Here is a 16,842-nt window from a genome sequence, read left to right on the forward strand (position 1 = left end):
CACTGGAGTCACCTGCGCCCCCTCCCTCAGGAAACTCCGCTGGCCTCTCAGAGTCAGGAGTGTGTTTTTCTAGGCAGGGCGGTTGCCCTCTAGGTCTGCAGCTGCGGAGCCTGTCTTGAGCCCAGACAGAGTCCTCTGCTAGTACAACCCTGGACTCCAGTCTTTCGGGTGAGAGCTGAATTCTTCTACCAGCTGAACACCTGAACCTGGATTGTCTCAGGAGCCCCCGACTCAGCACAGCCTCACCCGGGCTCATCACGCCGTGCCCACCTCAGCTTGCTAACTCAACAGTCCTAAAAGCCATCCATCTTTTAACAGAAACTAGGTGGCCCTTTTGAGCCAGTATGCCTTCTGAGAAGTATCTTTCCATAAGTAATCATGGATGCAATTTTAATCATCTTACAAAAGAAAACAGCAGAAGTAGTGTAAGACTTGCTTTTATGGATGATCCCTTGACCGTTGGTCTCTAAACCGTGTCGGCTCAGTATGGACCTCATGCCGCAGTGATGATATCAAGCTGACCCCTTAATACACAGTCATCCACAGGCCCTTAGCTGAAATAGTGTGAGCCAGATGTGTCTCAAAATTCAGAATGTAATTCAAATACTGTCTGTTATATGACATCACAACAAAGCCTGGCCATCACCTTTAACCAAACACAGTAGTATTCCTACAGTGACGTACATGAGTCATCACTTCCGAGTAGAATAAATAAAGGCCTCTCTTCCGGCTAGGTCAGGTTTTGCCACCAAATGAATATTGGAAAACATGTTAGACTTTCAGGGCTTTGTCCCATTTTGGAGCTGTAGACAGAGGACTGTGGTCCCACCGTGACCAGAGTCCAGTCAGGAGGCATCTGCTGCTGGGGCCACACAGGGGGATGCGCCTCTGTTCTTTTGCATTTGTAACATTAGTTTGAAGGCACTTCGGAATGAACTGAATGTGTTTCCTACTAGGGGGTGACATGATTTTATTGTATTTTTCCTGTAGCAGAGGATTCATTGCTTTCTGCAGATTTTTTAAAAAGACCAGTGACCCCCAGAATGTTACACATGATTGTCCTTCAGCAGGTTCACACCCTGTGAGAGTGGCAGCCAGGTCCCCTGGTGGGTTAAAGGCACTGGCTCAAGTGACTGGGGGCGGCAGGTAGGCCCCTTTCACACAGGTCCTATTGCTAAGACCCCACCGAGAGGCCCTAGATGACCACAGGTTTCAGGGCACTTGATCTGTGCAGCACTTGGCACAGGCTCTTTACCTGAGTCCCCGTCTCCCCAGGAACACAGGAGCCGTGAGCTCCTCAAGGGCAGTTCTGCGGCCAGTGGCCCGCGCCCAGCATGTGCAGCAGCCAGCACGACGCCTGGGCGGGCGGGTGACACTGCTCACCGGATGACGCGGCCCACTCTTTTCCAGATTCTGGAGAACACCCTGGAGAATCACGTAGACCACTCCTCCCTAAAGCTGGCTCTTGAGCGGGCAGAGGAGCTTTGCTCCCAAGTTAATGAAGGAGTTCGGGAAAAAGAAAATTCCGACCGGCTGGAGTGGATCCAGGCCCACGTTCAGTGTGACGGTCTGGCAGAGGTGAGCCCTGTGGGGCTAAGCTGGGGCCCCCTGGGCAGCCTCTGGGTGGGGAACCAGAGCCTGTGAACAGTATCTGCCTCAGCCCAGCCCCCGGGACTCACCGTCTTGTCCCTTCTGGGGTGTCATTTCCCTTTCTTAGAGAACTTTGATATTTTGATTTCCTTGAATCCACCTGTTAAGATCCATATTCTGTGGCTCTGAGTGATCATTTTCACGATGCCACTCTGAACTCTGAGGAAAAATAAACACAAGGATCTTTTGTGTCAAGGTGAATGGTTCCAGCCACCTTCCCAACTACAAGATTCTACCACAGCACCTCAGGTCCCGGGCACTGGCTTCCCACGGGGCATGGGGATGGCTTGTGCTAGGACTCACAAAGTGACAATTTCTCTTTAAGCAACTGATTTTCAACTCCCTCACCAACTGCCTGGGGCCCCGGAAGCTTCTGCACAGTGGAAAGTTATATAAGACCAAGAGCAATAAGGAGCTACATGGATTCCTCTTCAACGACTTTCTGCTCCTGACCTACATGGTCAAGCAGTTTGCTGTTTCCTCAGGCTCTGAGAAGCTTTTCAACTCTAAGTCCAATGCCCAGTTCAAAATGTATAAAACGGTAAGTGTCACGTCCCTGGCCATGGCGTCAGGAGCGTAACGAGGTGTTTCTGTCACCTCGAGGACCTCCTTCCTGGCCTGAGCCTTCCTTGTCCCCATGTGACTCTCTTCCCCCGTCTCCAGATAGGTCACTCCCCCTTCGTAACGTCCCAGGGAGGAAGGCCCAGTGTGGCGGGGCCCTCACTAACCTCTGGCTGGACTGGTCCAGCTGATGGCTGGACTCCAGCTGTGGGCTCTGGCCTCCTCCCTGACAAACTTGACATGTAGCCCCCCCGCCGCCCCCATCCACGTTCAGCATCAGGTCTCTGTGAAACTGAAGCGGGAGCAGAGTGCTGAGTGACCCTGTCCCGTGGACACTCGGAACTCCTGTCCCCAGTTCAGGAATCTCTGATCTGCCCAACATGCTTCTTCCACGAAATGGACACTGTCTCTTTTTCCCTAAGTAGAAGACTCGAGAAACCAGCCTCTTCTCTGCTTCTCAGCAAGGCTCTTCAGGGGCACCTGGGTGGCTCAGTGGGTTAAAGCCTCTGCCTTTGGCTCAAGTCATGATCCCAGAGTCCTGGGATCGAGCCCTGCATTGGGCTCTTTGCTCAGCAGGGAGCCTGATTCCCTTCCTCTCTCTCTGCCTGGTTGTGATCTCTGTCAAGTAAATAAATAAATAAATAAAATCTTTAAAAAACAAAAAAACAAAGCTCTTCGGAACAGACAGCGCTCTCTGGAGATGTAGGCAGGTGGAGGGTTCTGGCCCATCTCACAGCCTGTGTTTCGGCCCTAACTCTTTCAGCCCATTTTCCTGAACGAAGTCTTGGTGAAACTGCCCACAGACCCTTCCAGCGATGAGCCCGTCTTCCACATTTCTCACATTGACCGGGTCTACACCCTCCGAACAGACAACATTAACGAGAGGTCAGTCCTGACCACCTGTGACCTGCCTTGAAGCCTAGACGGCTCCCTCCCATTAGCCGCCTGCAGACATGCTCGAGTGCTGCTCCTTCTGCACCCCAGGCTCCCCTGACGGGTCCCGCCCAGCCCCGTCCCACCGGCCAGCCTCGGTGTGGACGTGCCGGCTTGCTGCCATCAGCTCAGCCTGTGTCCCTGCCTCGGTCTCTCCTCAGGATCTTCCAAAACGGGAGATCCAGCACCTTGCTTCCTGCTAAAATCCCTCGTGCGGCAGGCCGGGCTCCTTCACCCGGTCTCTGAGGCCCGTGTGTGTGTCTCAGCCCCGGCCCCATCCTCCACCCCCCAGGATGTCTGCCCGCCTGGTGTGGAGCGCAGCGCTCCTGCCCTCTGCCCCTGCTCTCTGCCGGGCCAGCCACCATCCTCCACGGCCACCTCTGTGATGGCAGACGGGGCCCGCCCCCTCCTCTGTGCGCTAGCTTCTTTGCTTTCAGGTCGAGTGTCCCTCTGTCGTGCTGAATTGCCACTGCGGTGGCGCCCTGCGTCTCCTCCCGGGTGCCAGCACCCTGCCGGTGCCTGGTGTTCTGTAAAGCAGTAGCTGCCCGCAAACCCCAGCTTGATCTTCAAGTAGCGAACAAGTCTTTCGGTTGAACTAACACTCGGTCTGTGATGGGAAACTTGTCAAAGCCGAGGGCGGCGCAGGAGAGCCGAGCGAGGGCCGAGCTTCGGCGCTCCTGGCCGGCCCCGGGAGGCGTGCGGGAAAGCCACCCCACGGCTGTGCTCTGCTTCTCCAGGACTGCCTGGGTCCAGAAGATCAAGGCGGCCTCTGAGCAGTACATCGACACGGAAAAGAAGAAACGGGAAAAAGCTTATCAAGGTACTTGGTGGTGCCCTGGAGGGTTGGAAGCAGCTGCCAGGGGACCCCGGGGAGGGGGACAGGCCCCACCCTCAGGACACAAGCTGCTGCTTCTGCAGCGAGGGGGCTAAACAGCGACAGCCTGAAGGACAGACTTGCTGGGGGACCAGGCAGTTGTGATCCCGTTGGCTGCTGCCGCCCTCGGGGCCTCCCTGAACCCCCTACCCACCACACAGTTGGGGGACATCCCATGCCAGCCCGGGGACCTCGCTTCTCTTATGGCAAAGGAAGAAGGTCCTTTGCACAACCAAGCCCACTTTTGCTTGGTCCGTTTTGCTTCACCCAACTTCACGTCTGTGGCCTGTCTGCCTTCGGCTCCGCTCCTCCTCTCCCACCTGGGCGCCCGCCCCAGCCCCCCTCCACGTCCACCCATCCTCCTCCCTGACACCCGGGCCTAGATCTCAGGGCTCTCCTCCTCCTCACACGCCATTCGCCTCACTTGCTGTCCCCATCGTGTGCAGATGGCCCCCTCACTTGACACCCGTGACCTAACCCATGGCTTCACTCACTCTGAGGTCCCTGCCCCGGATGGCAGAAGTCAAAGCGGCTCCTCGTTCTACCCGGAGCCGCCCTCGCCTAAGCTTCTCTGTCCCTCTGCTGTTTCATAAAGTCATGCTGGGCTGCTTCCCTGAGCCCACACTCCGGACACACCGCAACTTCTCCCGGCCGCCTGCTGGGCTTCGCACCCTGGCATCTCCCGGGAAGCCCTGGGAATGGCAGTGGTGTCCCCGCCACGCACACTGCAGGCACGCGCTCCGCTACTCGGAGGCCGCGTCGCACACCTTCTATCATTCTCTTCCCTCGTCCTGGTCCTTCCCCGGTGGCACAACCCAGTTAAGACCCTCTAACCTCCACCCTGGCACAAGGCCCCCCCATCGCCCTTCCCTTTCATTTCCAGAGCATTCTTCTTACAGGGCTTAATCTCCTTGCTAAGCGTCTTCCCTGTTGCCTCCCAAATTAAGGGTAATGTCCTACCCCAGATTCAGGGCACAGCCCCACTTCTCCTTTCCCTCTGCCTTGCCCCCACCACTGCCTGACCGAACCGCCCTCCTCGGAAGCCCTGCCCATGCCCGCCCCCAGGCCTTCCCTGTCCAGGCCTCCCCCTCACGTTCCCCTGCTGTAGCTGCAACTCTTTTTTTTATTCAGGTTCCCCTTATTTTGTTATATCTCTTGAAAGGTATGTGCATATTGGCTTTTGCTGATTGAATCTTGTTTTAATGGTACTTCAGACGCTTGCTATTGAAGAATCAACGACTGAATGATCTGTAAAGCATATAACGATCTCTTAATTGGTCAAAGACATAAATCAGTGTTTCTATTAGTTTTGCTTAACATCAATATCTATATATACTGTTACGCATTTTCTCTATGTTAAATTCTTTAGACATTTATTACTTACTCTGTGCCAAGCTCTGTGCTAGTCCTAACTGGGCCTTCAAAGATGAGTATGGCCGGCCCTGTCTTTAAGGGGAACGGAGTGTAAGTGCCGCGCTGGAGAAGTTGGCATGGAGGGCGGGAACCACTTGTCATAAAGTTTTACACGCCCTAAGTTTTGAAAAATCAATAGCTCACGAGCAGCCTTTTGTTCATTTTTAAATGCTTGAGAGCAAAACCTGCTTAACTTCATATTTACCAAGATAATCCCGAGTTCACAGACTCATTCCCTTCCATATGAAAGGGTTTTGAGTACATCCTCAAAATAGAGCAAGGTCTTAAGTGAAACTGCTTCATAAGCTGAAGTGTTTACATGTGACTGGAATGACGGTGGCTAAGAGCCTTTGGTACCTGGTGGTGACTTTTTTTTACCTTGCCATTGACAGCCTCTGTGACCGGGGTGGTCACAGTCCTTTGTCAGACTCGGTTGTCCTACGTGGAGATGGCAGTTCTCAGCTACCAGATCCGTAATTGTGCAGTTTAAATAATAAAACTTTTGTAGAGGTCTAGCACGGTGCCTGACACAAAGTATCCAATAAATGTTAGCTGCTTTTAAGTGCTGAATGGATAGAATGTATTATTTTATTACTGTGACCATCGCTAGGCAACGGAGCGTTACTACAAGGCTGCATACACACGAGCTCTGCAGCGGCCTCTCCCGGAGAGGAAGTTGCGGGACGCGCAGAAGCTGGGGATAACGGGCGCGCAGGGGGCAGAGATGGGGGTCCAGATGGGCCGTGTGCATCCTCAAGGCCGGGTAGGATGCAGACAAGCAGGGATAGCGGACAAGGCGCCCCAGCAGGGACACAGCCTGGGCAAAGGCAGAACAGCCAGACGCTGGTCGGCCAGGCCCAGCACCGTGGCAGGGGCGGCAGGGGAGCATTAGGTCTGGAGCTCCGTGTCCTCCGTGCGCTACCTGCACACTCAGAGAAGAAATTAACCGGGCTTCCTCCTCTTTTGTAGCTCGCTCGCAAAAGACTTCAGGCATTGGACGTCTGATGGTGCAGGTCATCGAAGCTACAGAATTAAAAGCCTGTAAACCAAATGGTAAATGCTTCTCCTGTTCAACAGATGTGGTAACTGCTCTGTTCTTTGTGGTGACTCTTCTGAACGTTGACTAATGGGACACTTTGAAAAAATCAGTGTTTCCACTGCCACTAAAATGGTTGTTGGACCCATATTATCACCGGAGTGTTTTCCCAGTAAGTTCCAGTGCCTCCCTCCTCAGCGCGTCTGAGCGGAAGCCGCGCTGAGACACTTGCCCGGGCTCGTGGGAGGCATCTGGGACTCGGGAGCCCGCACGGGTGCTCCAGGCTTGTGCTGCTGTCGGTACGGGGCACACGGAGACTGCCGGGCAGATCTGGGCCCCCAGGGTGACTCCTGATCTCGTGGTCTGGACCCTGCTTCTGCTCAAGGAAGGTGCTGGTGTCCTTTATTCTACCCACACATGCCACATGCGTCTTTGCTTTGTTTTTTGTTCAGGAAAGAGCAATCCATACTGTGAAATCAGCATGGGCTCCCAGAGCTATACCACCAGGACCCTCCCGGACACACTCAATCCCAAGTGGAACTTTAACTGCCAGTTCTTTATTAAGGATCTCTACCAAGATGTGCTGTGTCTCACCATGTTTGACAGAGACCAGTTTTCACCGGATGGTACAGTATAACTCGACCAGGGAACCCAAAGTTTCCCCTGTACTCTAGAATTTGGGGTCTAGGTCCAGGGTACTTGGCTTCATTTTTACCCCATGACACCTAAGGAAAAGGACAGGGGCCCGTGGGGAGAAGCAAGGCTGGGGAGGGGGATTCTCTCCAGGGTAAAGGGTGCCCTCTGGAGTGTTTCCCTTAGGGCCCCCAGTCCCTCCCTACAGAGTAGCACAGCACTGCTCCCAGCACCTCCTGAGTGGCTGACGCCTTCTCTGACTGTAGAGACTTGGAGCCCAACGAGGCAGTCTCCTCCCACACCCCCCCGTTCTGCACACATCCAGTCGCAGTGACAGCCACTGGGCTGGATCTGAAAGTTATAAGAATGTCTTCAGATACTCCTAGTAGTTTTCTTTAACGACTTTTATAAAGAAGGAACTTTGACTCTGGTATGTCTTTTCACCAGATTTCCTGGGTCGTACTGAGGTTCCGGTGGCAAAAATTCGCACAGAACAGGAAAGCAAAGGCCCCACAACCCGCCGACTCCTGCTGCACGAGGTCCCCACGGGAGAGGTCTGGGTCCGCTTTGACCTACAGCTTTTTGAGCAAAAAACTCTCCTGTAGAGGGCTCAGGGATCTGCCCAAAAGGCCGGGGCTAGAGCCAGATGGCCGGTGCTGCACCTGGGCCGAAGGAGCACTGCGGCTTCATCCATCACGGGCCACGCGCGGCGGCGCGATTTTCTTGCACACTAAATTGCTAGCAATCTATGCAACCATGATCTTTCCTATAAATAAACCAAACCCATAGCACAGTGCCTTGTATTAGTGTTAACATCTCTGGCTGTGTTTAGATGCCAGGGTTTCCATTTTCAGGGCTATAAAAAGTATTAAGTGGAAATGAGGCATCAGAACACTGGACACTGTCCCGTGGTTGAATGTACCCAGGGCGGGTGGTTTTGGTGACACTGTAGCCATCCCCTGCCGGGGGGCCTGGGCCGGGAGTCGGGGGGGGTGGTGCCGTGCCATAGGCGCTCAGGAGGTGGAGGACTGGGGAGAAGCACTGCCACCTCGGCGCGGGCATAGCCTCGTGCTGAAGTCGGTCTTGCTCTCTGCACTGAACAAAAACACAAACTTGATCATTTTGTTCTCGATTAGATTTTATCATCTCTGCTGAGACAATAGAGTTTGAAATATAAACGGGAAAGCTTGATTTACTTTAAATACTGTGAACTCCAATGATATGGAAATATTTTTCAACTTTAATTTTCTGAAATATAAATTATTTATGTAAATTCCTTGTTTTGCCTATTTCATAGGACATGCATCTTTAAGCTTTATCATTGCCAATATGTACAGAAAGAATAAAAATATAAGTTTATGAATGTAACTTCTTTCAAAATTTGACTGATTTATGTTCCACCTGAAAGGCTCTTAAAACATAAGTTTCGATGGCTCAGTCGGTTAAGTGTCTGCCTTTGACTCAAGTCATGATCCCAGGGTTCTGGGATCAAGTCCCACACTGGGCTCCCTGCTCAGCTGGGAGTCTGTGCCTCCCTGTCCTGCTCCCTTTGCTTGTGGTGTCCCGCTGGCTCTCTCAAATAAATAAAATCTTTTTTAAAAAATTAAAAGGTAACTTCAGGGATTGCTGGTAATGAAACCAAATTTTCTTTCTACAACAGTGGCAAAACCAAGGGCAGCATGGGGGTGGGGCGTGCCTAGGAGACCCTGCAGCCTCGTCTTGACTCCTACTTGCTCTAGGACTCCGGTCCATTCACCTACTGTTTCTGGGCTTGGTCATCTTAGGTGGCTAGACTGCTGACCTCTGTGGGAGCAAGACCCTCTGAGTCCTTCTGCTTGCCAGGTGAGCAGGAACCTCGGGGGTAACTTGGGACTCCAGAAAATGCACAGACATTAAACCTCCTGAGCAGGCCCCTCAGAGGGGCCCTCTCGCAGCCCCTCTCCCCTTCGCTGTCCTGTCGGAGCCACATACGCACCGTCTGAGCTGCTTGTTTGGGCTCGAGTTTGGAGTATGAAATTTGTTTTGAACGTTGATAAAAATAAGGTCTTACCCACTAAGTCCCGGGCTCGTGAGTGCAGCAGGACCGACAGCTGACTTTTGGAAAGAACCACACGGGCTGCGGGAGCCCTGATTCTCAGGAAGCTGAAAGAACAGGAAAGGTCCAAGTGTCCCTCCTCCCCAGCCCCCACTTCTGTCTCAACGTAATCACTGAGCAAAAAAAAAAAAAAAAAGCTAGAAAACATAATTCAGAATATTCAAGTAAAAAAAAAATCATCATTCTAGGTATTAATCCTGGGCACTGACTTGTTACAACTTAGATGTAAAAGAAATATGGCCCAGTGTCAGCAGAGGAGACGCCACGCAACATCTGAAACCAAAACAACTGGATATATCAATTAAGGCAAAGTTTGGCTGGTCAGGCACAGCCTCGCTGATCTCCTAGAGGGTCTCCCATAGGGTCCTGGGAAGCAGATACAGGTCAGCGTCTGAGTCTGCCTCTGCCCGGACTTCTAAAGCCTGAGACGCTCACTGGTGGGTCCGGCTGGTTTAAAACCAGTTCTTGGGTTACTTCTGACCTGACCTACAGAATAATCCTTTTCCCAGGGTGGTGGGGACTTGCATTCTCACTGGGCTGAGCTAGGGCCAGAGCCCTCTCTCCCGGTCTGCATACGTCAGGATTCTCTTCAGATTCAGGGCAGGAGCCTAGAGGACGTGAGTCGGATAACTTCTCTGAAACTCCGGAGGACATTCGATGTCTGTATTCCCAGCAACGCCAGTCACCTGCTTTGACCTGGGAATGCAGCTCTGCCTCTTAAGAAATCAAGTTCTCTCCTGACTGAATCGTGAGCTTGATTTTCTGAAGGGTGAGGGAACGGGCTGCGCCTTTAGACTCCTTGCATCCCCCGGGGAAGGACTGAGCAGACCCGAGGGACGCCCAGCAACCCCTACCCCGCCGTCCGTGCCCCTCAGGATCAGGACACTGGCGCACCAACCCGCAGGATAACCACCCTCTGAAAGGGACCCGAATCCTGACCAGCTTGACTGGCGTTATGGGAGAGAAGGGCATGTGCTCTGGTGAGCAGACCAGTGCTTTGGCACCGGAGGGCCTGGACTTGGAATCAAGAACGCTGCCGCTTTCGACGATGCAGCTGACCTTGAACAAGTTACCGAACCCCCCTGAGCTTCATGTAACAGGAGCTACGACTACTGTCTTACGGTCAAAGCTTCTGCGTCCATAAAACACCTCACCTAGTTCACAACAGGAGCTCAATAAACCGTAACGATTACTGTGTGCTTACGGCTCGCAGTACCTGGAGAGAGAAACGCTGTCGCAGCGTTTTAACTGTTGCACAGACCACAAGCTAAAGCTCGGCGGAGCTTTACTGCCGGTGGCCTCCCTGCGGACGGCGCGGTTCCGGGCAGCCTCACCCGAGCCCCAGCTGCAGGGAGGCCAGGTGCCACCCCAGGACCTCGGCCGTCATCCCTCTTTCCACGGGCTGTGCCCCCCACCTATGCTGGCCTTCCCCAGCCGCCCCCCCGAGCATGGTCTGTGCTGTCCTATTCCTCCAACCTAGGAACAGAGGGAAGCGCTGAGTGTAGGGTAGGGAAGGGGGCTGACGGGCAGGGAGGAGGGCCTCAGAGGATCCCACCCAACACTCGACCCTCCTGCCTGAGCTGGGACCTTCCAGGCAGCCCTCCCCTCACCTCTCCCCTGCTCTCTGGCTTCTGCAATGCTCAGCCAACGCTCAGCCCAAGTCCTAGGTCTTTGGACTCCACACGGTACTAAGCTTTCTGTGGGGGGACAGAGATAACCAGTTCTCCACAAAACACTCGCTCTCTCTGCCATTGTGCTCAGAGCAGAGAGGGGCTACTCTTCCCAGCACCAACCTCCCTATGGTTGGGGACAGCCATGTGACGGGTCCTCACTGGTTGGACCTGGCCCACCTACCCTCCCAGGGGAGCACTGCTTCATGACCTCTTCCCTCTTCAGGTGGAAGGAAGGAGTTCCCCAGGGCAACCTTGGAACCTGGGCACTGAAGATGACAAAGGTTCCCTCAGCAAGAGGACTGCATGGAAGAGGGACAGCCTCCAACCTACCCTGTTCTGGTACCTGAGCGAGAAATAAACTTCTGTCGTGTGTAAACCACACTCCACTTTTGGGCTCTTTTGGTAACAGCAGTCAGGCTACCCTGCCAGAAGGACAGAGCTGACCAGTCCCGTTCAGGACTACGGGGCTTGGCTCTCGGAATTATCCACAGAAGACATTGATGACGGGGGCCCTGGGTGGCTCAGTTAGTTAACCAGCAGCCTTCGGCTCAGGTCATGATCCCAAAGTCCTCACATCGAGTCCCACATCCAGCTCCCTGTTCAGTGGGCAGTGTGCGTCTCCCTCTGCCTCTCCCCCTGCTTGTGCTGTCTCTCTCTCTCTCGCTCTCTCCTCTCTCTCTCTCAAACATATAAAATCTTTAAAAAAAATTTGCTGAGGAAAGTGTTATGGAAACAACCATATAAAGAGAATCCATTTCTGAGAGACTGGGGAAAACAACAGGATAGGGTAGGACTTGGATCACAAAACATCTAACAAGATTTTCATGCTCAAGAAAACTAGTCCCTCGTCCTGTGTGTGCTGGAGGCGAGAGCGGGGCGGTTGGTGAACACACAGATCCATTGCCCTCCCGACAGTCATGAACCCCTTACAGTTCCGGGGCAGCTGGAAGCCTCCTCACCCTCGGGCACTAGGATACAGGATGTGGGAAGATGAGAGGATGGAAGGGAAGATGTGCCAGTCAGATCGTGAGCTCTTGATAAGAAACCTGTTCGTGGAAAATGCTTACATAAAAAATAACTTTCATGTATCTAAACCATCATTTGGCCTAATTTTTAGTATAAATTTCATTTCAGAAGATTCCCACCTATTGTGACCACCCTAAGGAGAACAAATTTTTTTTGGTCTGGGTTGGATATGGTTGGCGGAAGAGCAAAAACTCCAGAAAAAATTGAGATCTCAGAGGGCAGAACTCTGTGGCCAGAGTTTCTCTCATCTTGTATGGGCACAATCTGTCCCCCCAAAAGCAGGGTCCAGGGTTCCCCAATATGCTCCTTCTCTGAATTTCCAGACCCCAGGCTCCCTGCCAGAGGCTGTCTCATCTATGCAGTAGCACCAAGCCCAAAGGCAAACCCATCGTTTCTTGTGCATTAAATGAAGCCTCTTCTGCATCCTTTCTCTCACTCCCTTCCTTGGCTCCTGCCTTCTCTGCCCTAGGGAAGCCATGGGAGAAGGAGGGCTCTGTCAACGGCTCAGATTCCACAATCAATGTCTGCTGTCTCGTGCACGCTGCAAACTTGGGCCATCCCCACCCTGTTCCCCGCAGATCTTGTCCACTCACCACACAGTTCTTCTCAACCCTTTTATTCTCCTGGCTGAGCTTTGAGGAATGAAACTTCCTTTCAAAAGCAGTCTGACTTGGGTCAGTATTCTTGTTCTCTTTATCAGGCAGACGTTTCTTTTCTGAACAGGTGAGTTTTTCAGAACTGCAAAGAAAAGCAAGGGGAAAAAAAGAATCTCAACTCCATACAAACAGAATTGTATTATTCAATAATTGTCTGAAAATTAATTTTGCAAATTCACATCACTTGGTGGCTGTCCATCAATCGGTCTGCCCCACCCTCACCCCTGCTAGCACAACCGTTAGACAGTCATGTGACCCTTCTCTGCCTGTGGCCAAGGTACCTGGTCCAGGGCTTCAGGCCCCACAGTTATTTTTTTTTTTTAAAGATTTTATTTATTTATTTGACAGACAGAGATCACAAGTAGGCAGAGAGGCAGGCAGAGAGAGAGAGGAGGAAGCAGGCTCCCCACCGAGCAGGAAGCCCGACGTGGGGCTCGATCCCAGGACCCCGGGACCATGACCCGAGCCGAAGGCAGAGGCTTTTAACCCACTGAGCCACCCAGGCGCCCCAGGCCCCACAGTTATAAGTGGGACAGGACAGGACGGCTTTCAGGCAGTCCTAGAGTGCCCAAACCAGAAACTCAGGTAGGCCCAATGCATCCATTTTCCAGCAGATGCACAAGAAAGCAGAGAAAGCCAGTGTGCAGACTTGTGATCCAAGTCCTACCCTATCCTATTGTTTTCCCCAGTGTGCAGAGAAAGCTTTGTGAAGCAGGTTCACAAAGAAGCTCTGATGAAAGCCACAAAGTCCCAAAGAGGAAAGGACATGGCTATCAGTCCTTACGCAGCCTGGCCGTCCTCATGAGCCCTACAGTCTGAATGTTTGTATCCCCCCACATTGAAACCCAACCCCCAATGTGATGGGATTAGGACGTAGGGCCTTTGGGAGGTGATTAGGTCATGAGGACAGAGCCCTCATGAATGAATGCCCCTATAAAAGAGGCCCTAGAATGCTCCCTCACCCCCTTATCCACGTGAGAACACGGCAAGAAGGTGCTGCCTAAGAACCAGGAAGTGGGCCCCCAGGAGATAGCGAATCTGCCAGCACCTTGATCATGGACTTCCCAGCCTCCAGAACTGTGAGAAGTAAATTTCTGTTGTTTATTTATATTTTTTAGTATTTTTTATTTTTCATTTGAGAGACAGAGAGAGCACAAACAGAGGGAGAGGGAGAAGCAGACTCCCTATTGAGCCGGGAGCCCGACATGGTGCTTGATCCCAGGACCTAGAGATCATGACCTGAGCTGAAGGCAGACGCTTAACTGACTGAGCCACCCAGGCGCCCCAATTTCTATTGTTTTTGAGGCCCCAATCTCTGGTATTCTGTTGTAGCAGGCAAAGGGGCTGAGACACTGACTGTAGCTTCATAACAGACCAGTGCTCTCTAACCTACAAGGCTCCTCCCATACCCCCTGCCTTTCTTTTTTTTTTTTTCTAACTTAAGAAGGATTCTGCTTTTTGTACTCAAACTGTCTCTGACTAACACAGCCACCTTGTCTTTAAGTACTTGTCTTACTTTACTGAGCAGCCATGTGGAAGCACCTCCGGGTAAGTCCTCCCAGAGGATCTCCCCAGGGCTGCCCCCATTCCTGCCCTGGGAACCCCAGGCCTATCTCAGCATATAAGCCTTCTTATTCCTTCCTCCATGCATTCATTCAACAAGATTTACTCATCCTCTACTGCATTCCAGCTCCGTGCTGGGAACACCAAGATAAAGACGACACAGTCCCTGCCCTCAAGGGGCTTGCTGGGGTAGGAAAAGGCAGATGGAGGGCGTGATAATTCCCTCTACCGTCTGGATTGGGATGGTCAGGAATGAAAAGAAGGGGCAAAGGCATGAACCAATGTGGCAGCGCAGGCAGTTGTAACTGGGCTGACTCGACCCAGATATTTCTGTAGTTTAGGAAAGGGATTTTTTAGATGAAGACAGAAAGGGTGGCAGAGTCCAGACAGCACCTAATGTGCTGTCTGGACTTTATTGTAAGGGTTATGGGAAGCCACTGGAAGGTTTTCAGTTGGAGAGGGGTGTTCACTTCCGAGAGAGTCCTCCAGCTGCAAGGTGGAAAATTCAGTCGAGGATGCCAGACTAAAGGGCTGACAGCCACTTAAGGAACCAAGGAGCAAGAAAGTAGGGGGATGAAATAAAGCAAAACAAAGCCTTTGTCTCACTGAGGGATAAGGAGTTACATAATTATTAATGTTTAAATTAAAATTGTTGAAATTTATAAAGAAGCCAAGAAAGCAGGAATAAAACATAAAATTTCTAAATCAGAAGAGGAAACAGAACGCAGACTGTTCGTTCCAGTGAAACTCAGGGTGAGAGACTAAAAGGAAATATCAGGAGAACATAACAGCACTTCTATTTTTTGTGTAGAACTTACAAGTTTGCACAGGCCAACACTCCTACTACAACAACTAGAAAAAGAGAATGTTTTACCACCACCTCCTAGGAAAAAAAATTCCCAATTTTAAAGTTATTGAACAATTTCAGAGAGGAGAGCACTCTTTCAGAATGAGCTGACCATCCCTGGCTATTTCCTCTGCTGAGGGAATTTGCCAACCTCAGGTGGCAGGGAAGGGACTGATTCCTCCATGGTCCCAGCATATCTTTGGTGAATTTTTTCTCCCAGGCCTGTTTGCTATCTTGGCAGGTGAGTAGTTAACCTTGTTCTCAACATCTTCCTCCCAGTGGTAGGCACATCGAACAGTACCTTGAGATAGGATCCCCCAGGGTTGGGGAGGGAGACCCTTCAGGCCCTGAACCTTCCCCAAACCTCTCAGAAAAAGAACCAAATACAATGCTAAAGCTATAAAAATAAAACACCTGAAAATAACTCACTGACGGGTTTCACAAGAGATTATTAGACACAACCAAAGAGATAATTAGTAAAATATCTAGAATCAAGTATAAAGTAACAACAACAACAAAAAAAAGACAGAAAATAGGGGTGCCTGGGTGGCTCAGTGGGTTAAGCCTCTGCCTTCGGCTCAGGTCATGATCTCAGGGTCCTGAGATCGAGCCCCGCATCAGACTCTCTGCTCAGTTGGGAGCCTGCTTCCCACCGTCTCTGCCTGCCTCTCTGCCTACTTGTGATCTCTCTCTCTCTCTGTCAAATAAATAAATGAAAATAAAGTGAAATAAAATGCAGACCAGAGCCCACCTAGCTAAAACATACCACGTTCAGGCCTGGGACCAAACACGCCCACAACAGGCAAAGAGAGCCTCTGGAAATGACTAGCCTACAGGATAAAGTGGTCAGGACAAAAGAGCAGAGTATACATAGTACACACTGGAGTCACTTCTGGAAGTGCCAGGCCCAAGGGAACAGGAAACACTACACAGCAGGGCACCACGGACCTCTTCTTCACAAGACCATTGCCCTCAAGAACAGGAGACATAGCTGACTTTCCTAACATACAGAAACAAGCAGAGTCTTAGACAAAATAAGAAGACAGAGGAATTTGTCCCAGATAAAAGAACAGGACAAGGCTACAGCCAGAAATCTAAGTGTAAGTAACATGGCTGATGGAGAATTTAAAGCATTGATCATAAGGATACACTCTGGACCTGAGAAAACAATGGAGATATCTGTGAGACCATTAACACAGAGATAAGGAATAACATAGCAGAGATAAAGCACTCAATGAACACAATGAAACACACACTTGATAAAATGAATAGCAGGCTCAGAAAAGCAGAGGAATGAATTACTGACCTGGAAGACAGAGTAATGGAAAGTAATCAAGCTGAACAAAAGAGAGAAAAAAAGAATTATGCAAAACAAGAATAGACTTAGGGAACTTGGTGACTCCATCAAACAAAGTAACATTTGTATTATAGGAGTCCCACAAAAAGGAAAGAGAAAAGGGGGCATAACATTTATTTGAAGAAATAGTAGCTGAAAACTTCCCTAATCTAGGAAAGGAAACAGATATCCAGATCCAGGAGGAACAGAGAACCCCAAACAAAATCAACAAAAGCATATCCATCCTAAGACATATCATAATTAAAATGGCAACATTTACTAAAGAAAAAAAATACTAAAAGTACCAATACAAAAGGAGACAGCTACATACAAAGGAAGCCCCATTAGGCTATCATTGGAATTTTTCAGCAGAAACCTTCCAAACCAGAAAGAGTAGCATGATACATTCGAAGTACTGAAAGGGAAAAAACCTGCATCCAAGAATATTCTATCCAGCAAGGCTAGGAGGAGAGAAAACAGTTTCCCAAACAGAGATGCCTGGGTGGCTCAGTTGGTTAAGTGTCCAACTTTTTATCTCAGCTCAGG

The 16,842-nt window shown here is 51.0% G+C and overlaps 2 protein-coding genes across 6 annotated transcripts in view; one reads left to right on the plus strand and one right to left on the minus strand.

Annotated features, from left to right (window-relative positions):
• The window catches only part of LOC111154052 (intersectin 2), a 110,299-nt gene extending 101,741 nt beyond the window's left edge, over window positions 1–8,558 (plus strand). For all 3 annotated transcript variants that reach the window (XM_022513411.1, XM_022513410.1, XM_022513409.1), the window contains 7 exons: window positions 1,411–1,578; window positions 1,976–2,191; window positions 2,975–3,096; window positions 3,882–3,964; window positions 6,401–6,484; window positions 6,920–7,093; window positions 7,548–8,558. In XM_022513411.1, coding sequence (XP_022369119.1) covers window positions 1,411–1,578; window positions 1,976–2,191; window positions 2,975–3,096; window positions 3,882–3,964; window positions 6,401–6,484; window positions 6,920–7,093; window positions 7,548–7,705 — 1,005 coding nt within the window. In that variant the 3' untranslated portion in view covers window positions 7,706–8,558. The remainder of the gene's footprint in view (window positions 1–1,410; window positions 1,579–1,975; window positions 2,192–2,974; window positions 3,097–3,881; window positions 3,965–6,400; window positions 6,485–6,919; window positions 7,094–7,547) is intronic.
• The window catches only part of LOC111154053 (protein FAM228B-like), a 55,381-nt gene that overhangs the window by 3,996 nt on the left and 34,543 nt on the right, over window positions 1–16,842 (minus strand). Inside the window, exons 8-9 of one of the 3 annotated variants that reach the window (XM_022513413.1) lie at window positions 12,488–12,632; window positions 1,680–1,809 (exon numbers count right to left, since the gene is read on the minus strand). In XM_022513413.1, coding sequence (XP_022369121.1) covers window positions 1,714–1,809; window positions 12,488–12,632 — 241 coding nt within the window. In that variant the 3' untranslated portion in view covers window positions 1,680–1,713. Of the gene's footprint in view, window positions 1–1,591; window positions 1,810–12,487; window positions 12,633–16,842 lie in introns of those variants that run through there. The other 2 variants (XM_022513412.1, XR_002641053.1) reach the window with 2 other exon arrangements.

This window comes from Enhydra lutris, unplaced genomic scaffold, assembly GCF_002288905.1.
Source record: "Enhydra lutris kenyoni isolate GAN:26980312 unplaced genomic scaffold, ASM228890v2 scaffoldscaffold35, whole genome shotgun sequence".
Lineage (NCBI taxonomy): Eukaryota > Metazoa > Chordata > Mammalia > Carnivora > Mustelidae > Enhydra > Enhydra lutris.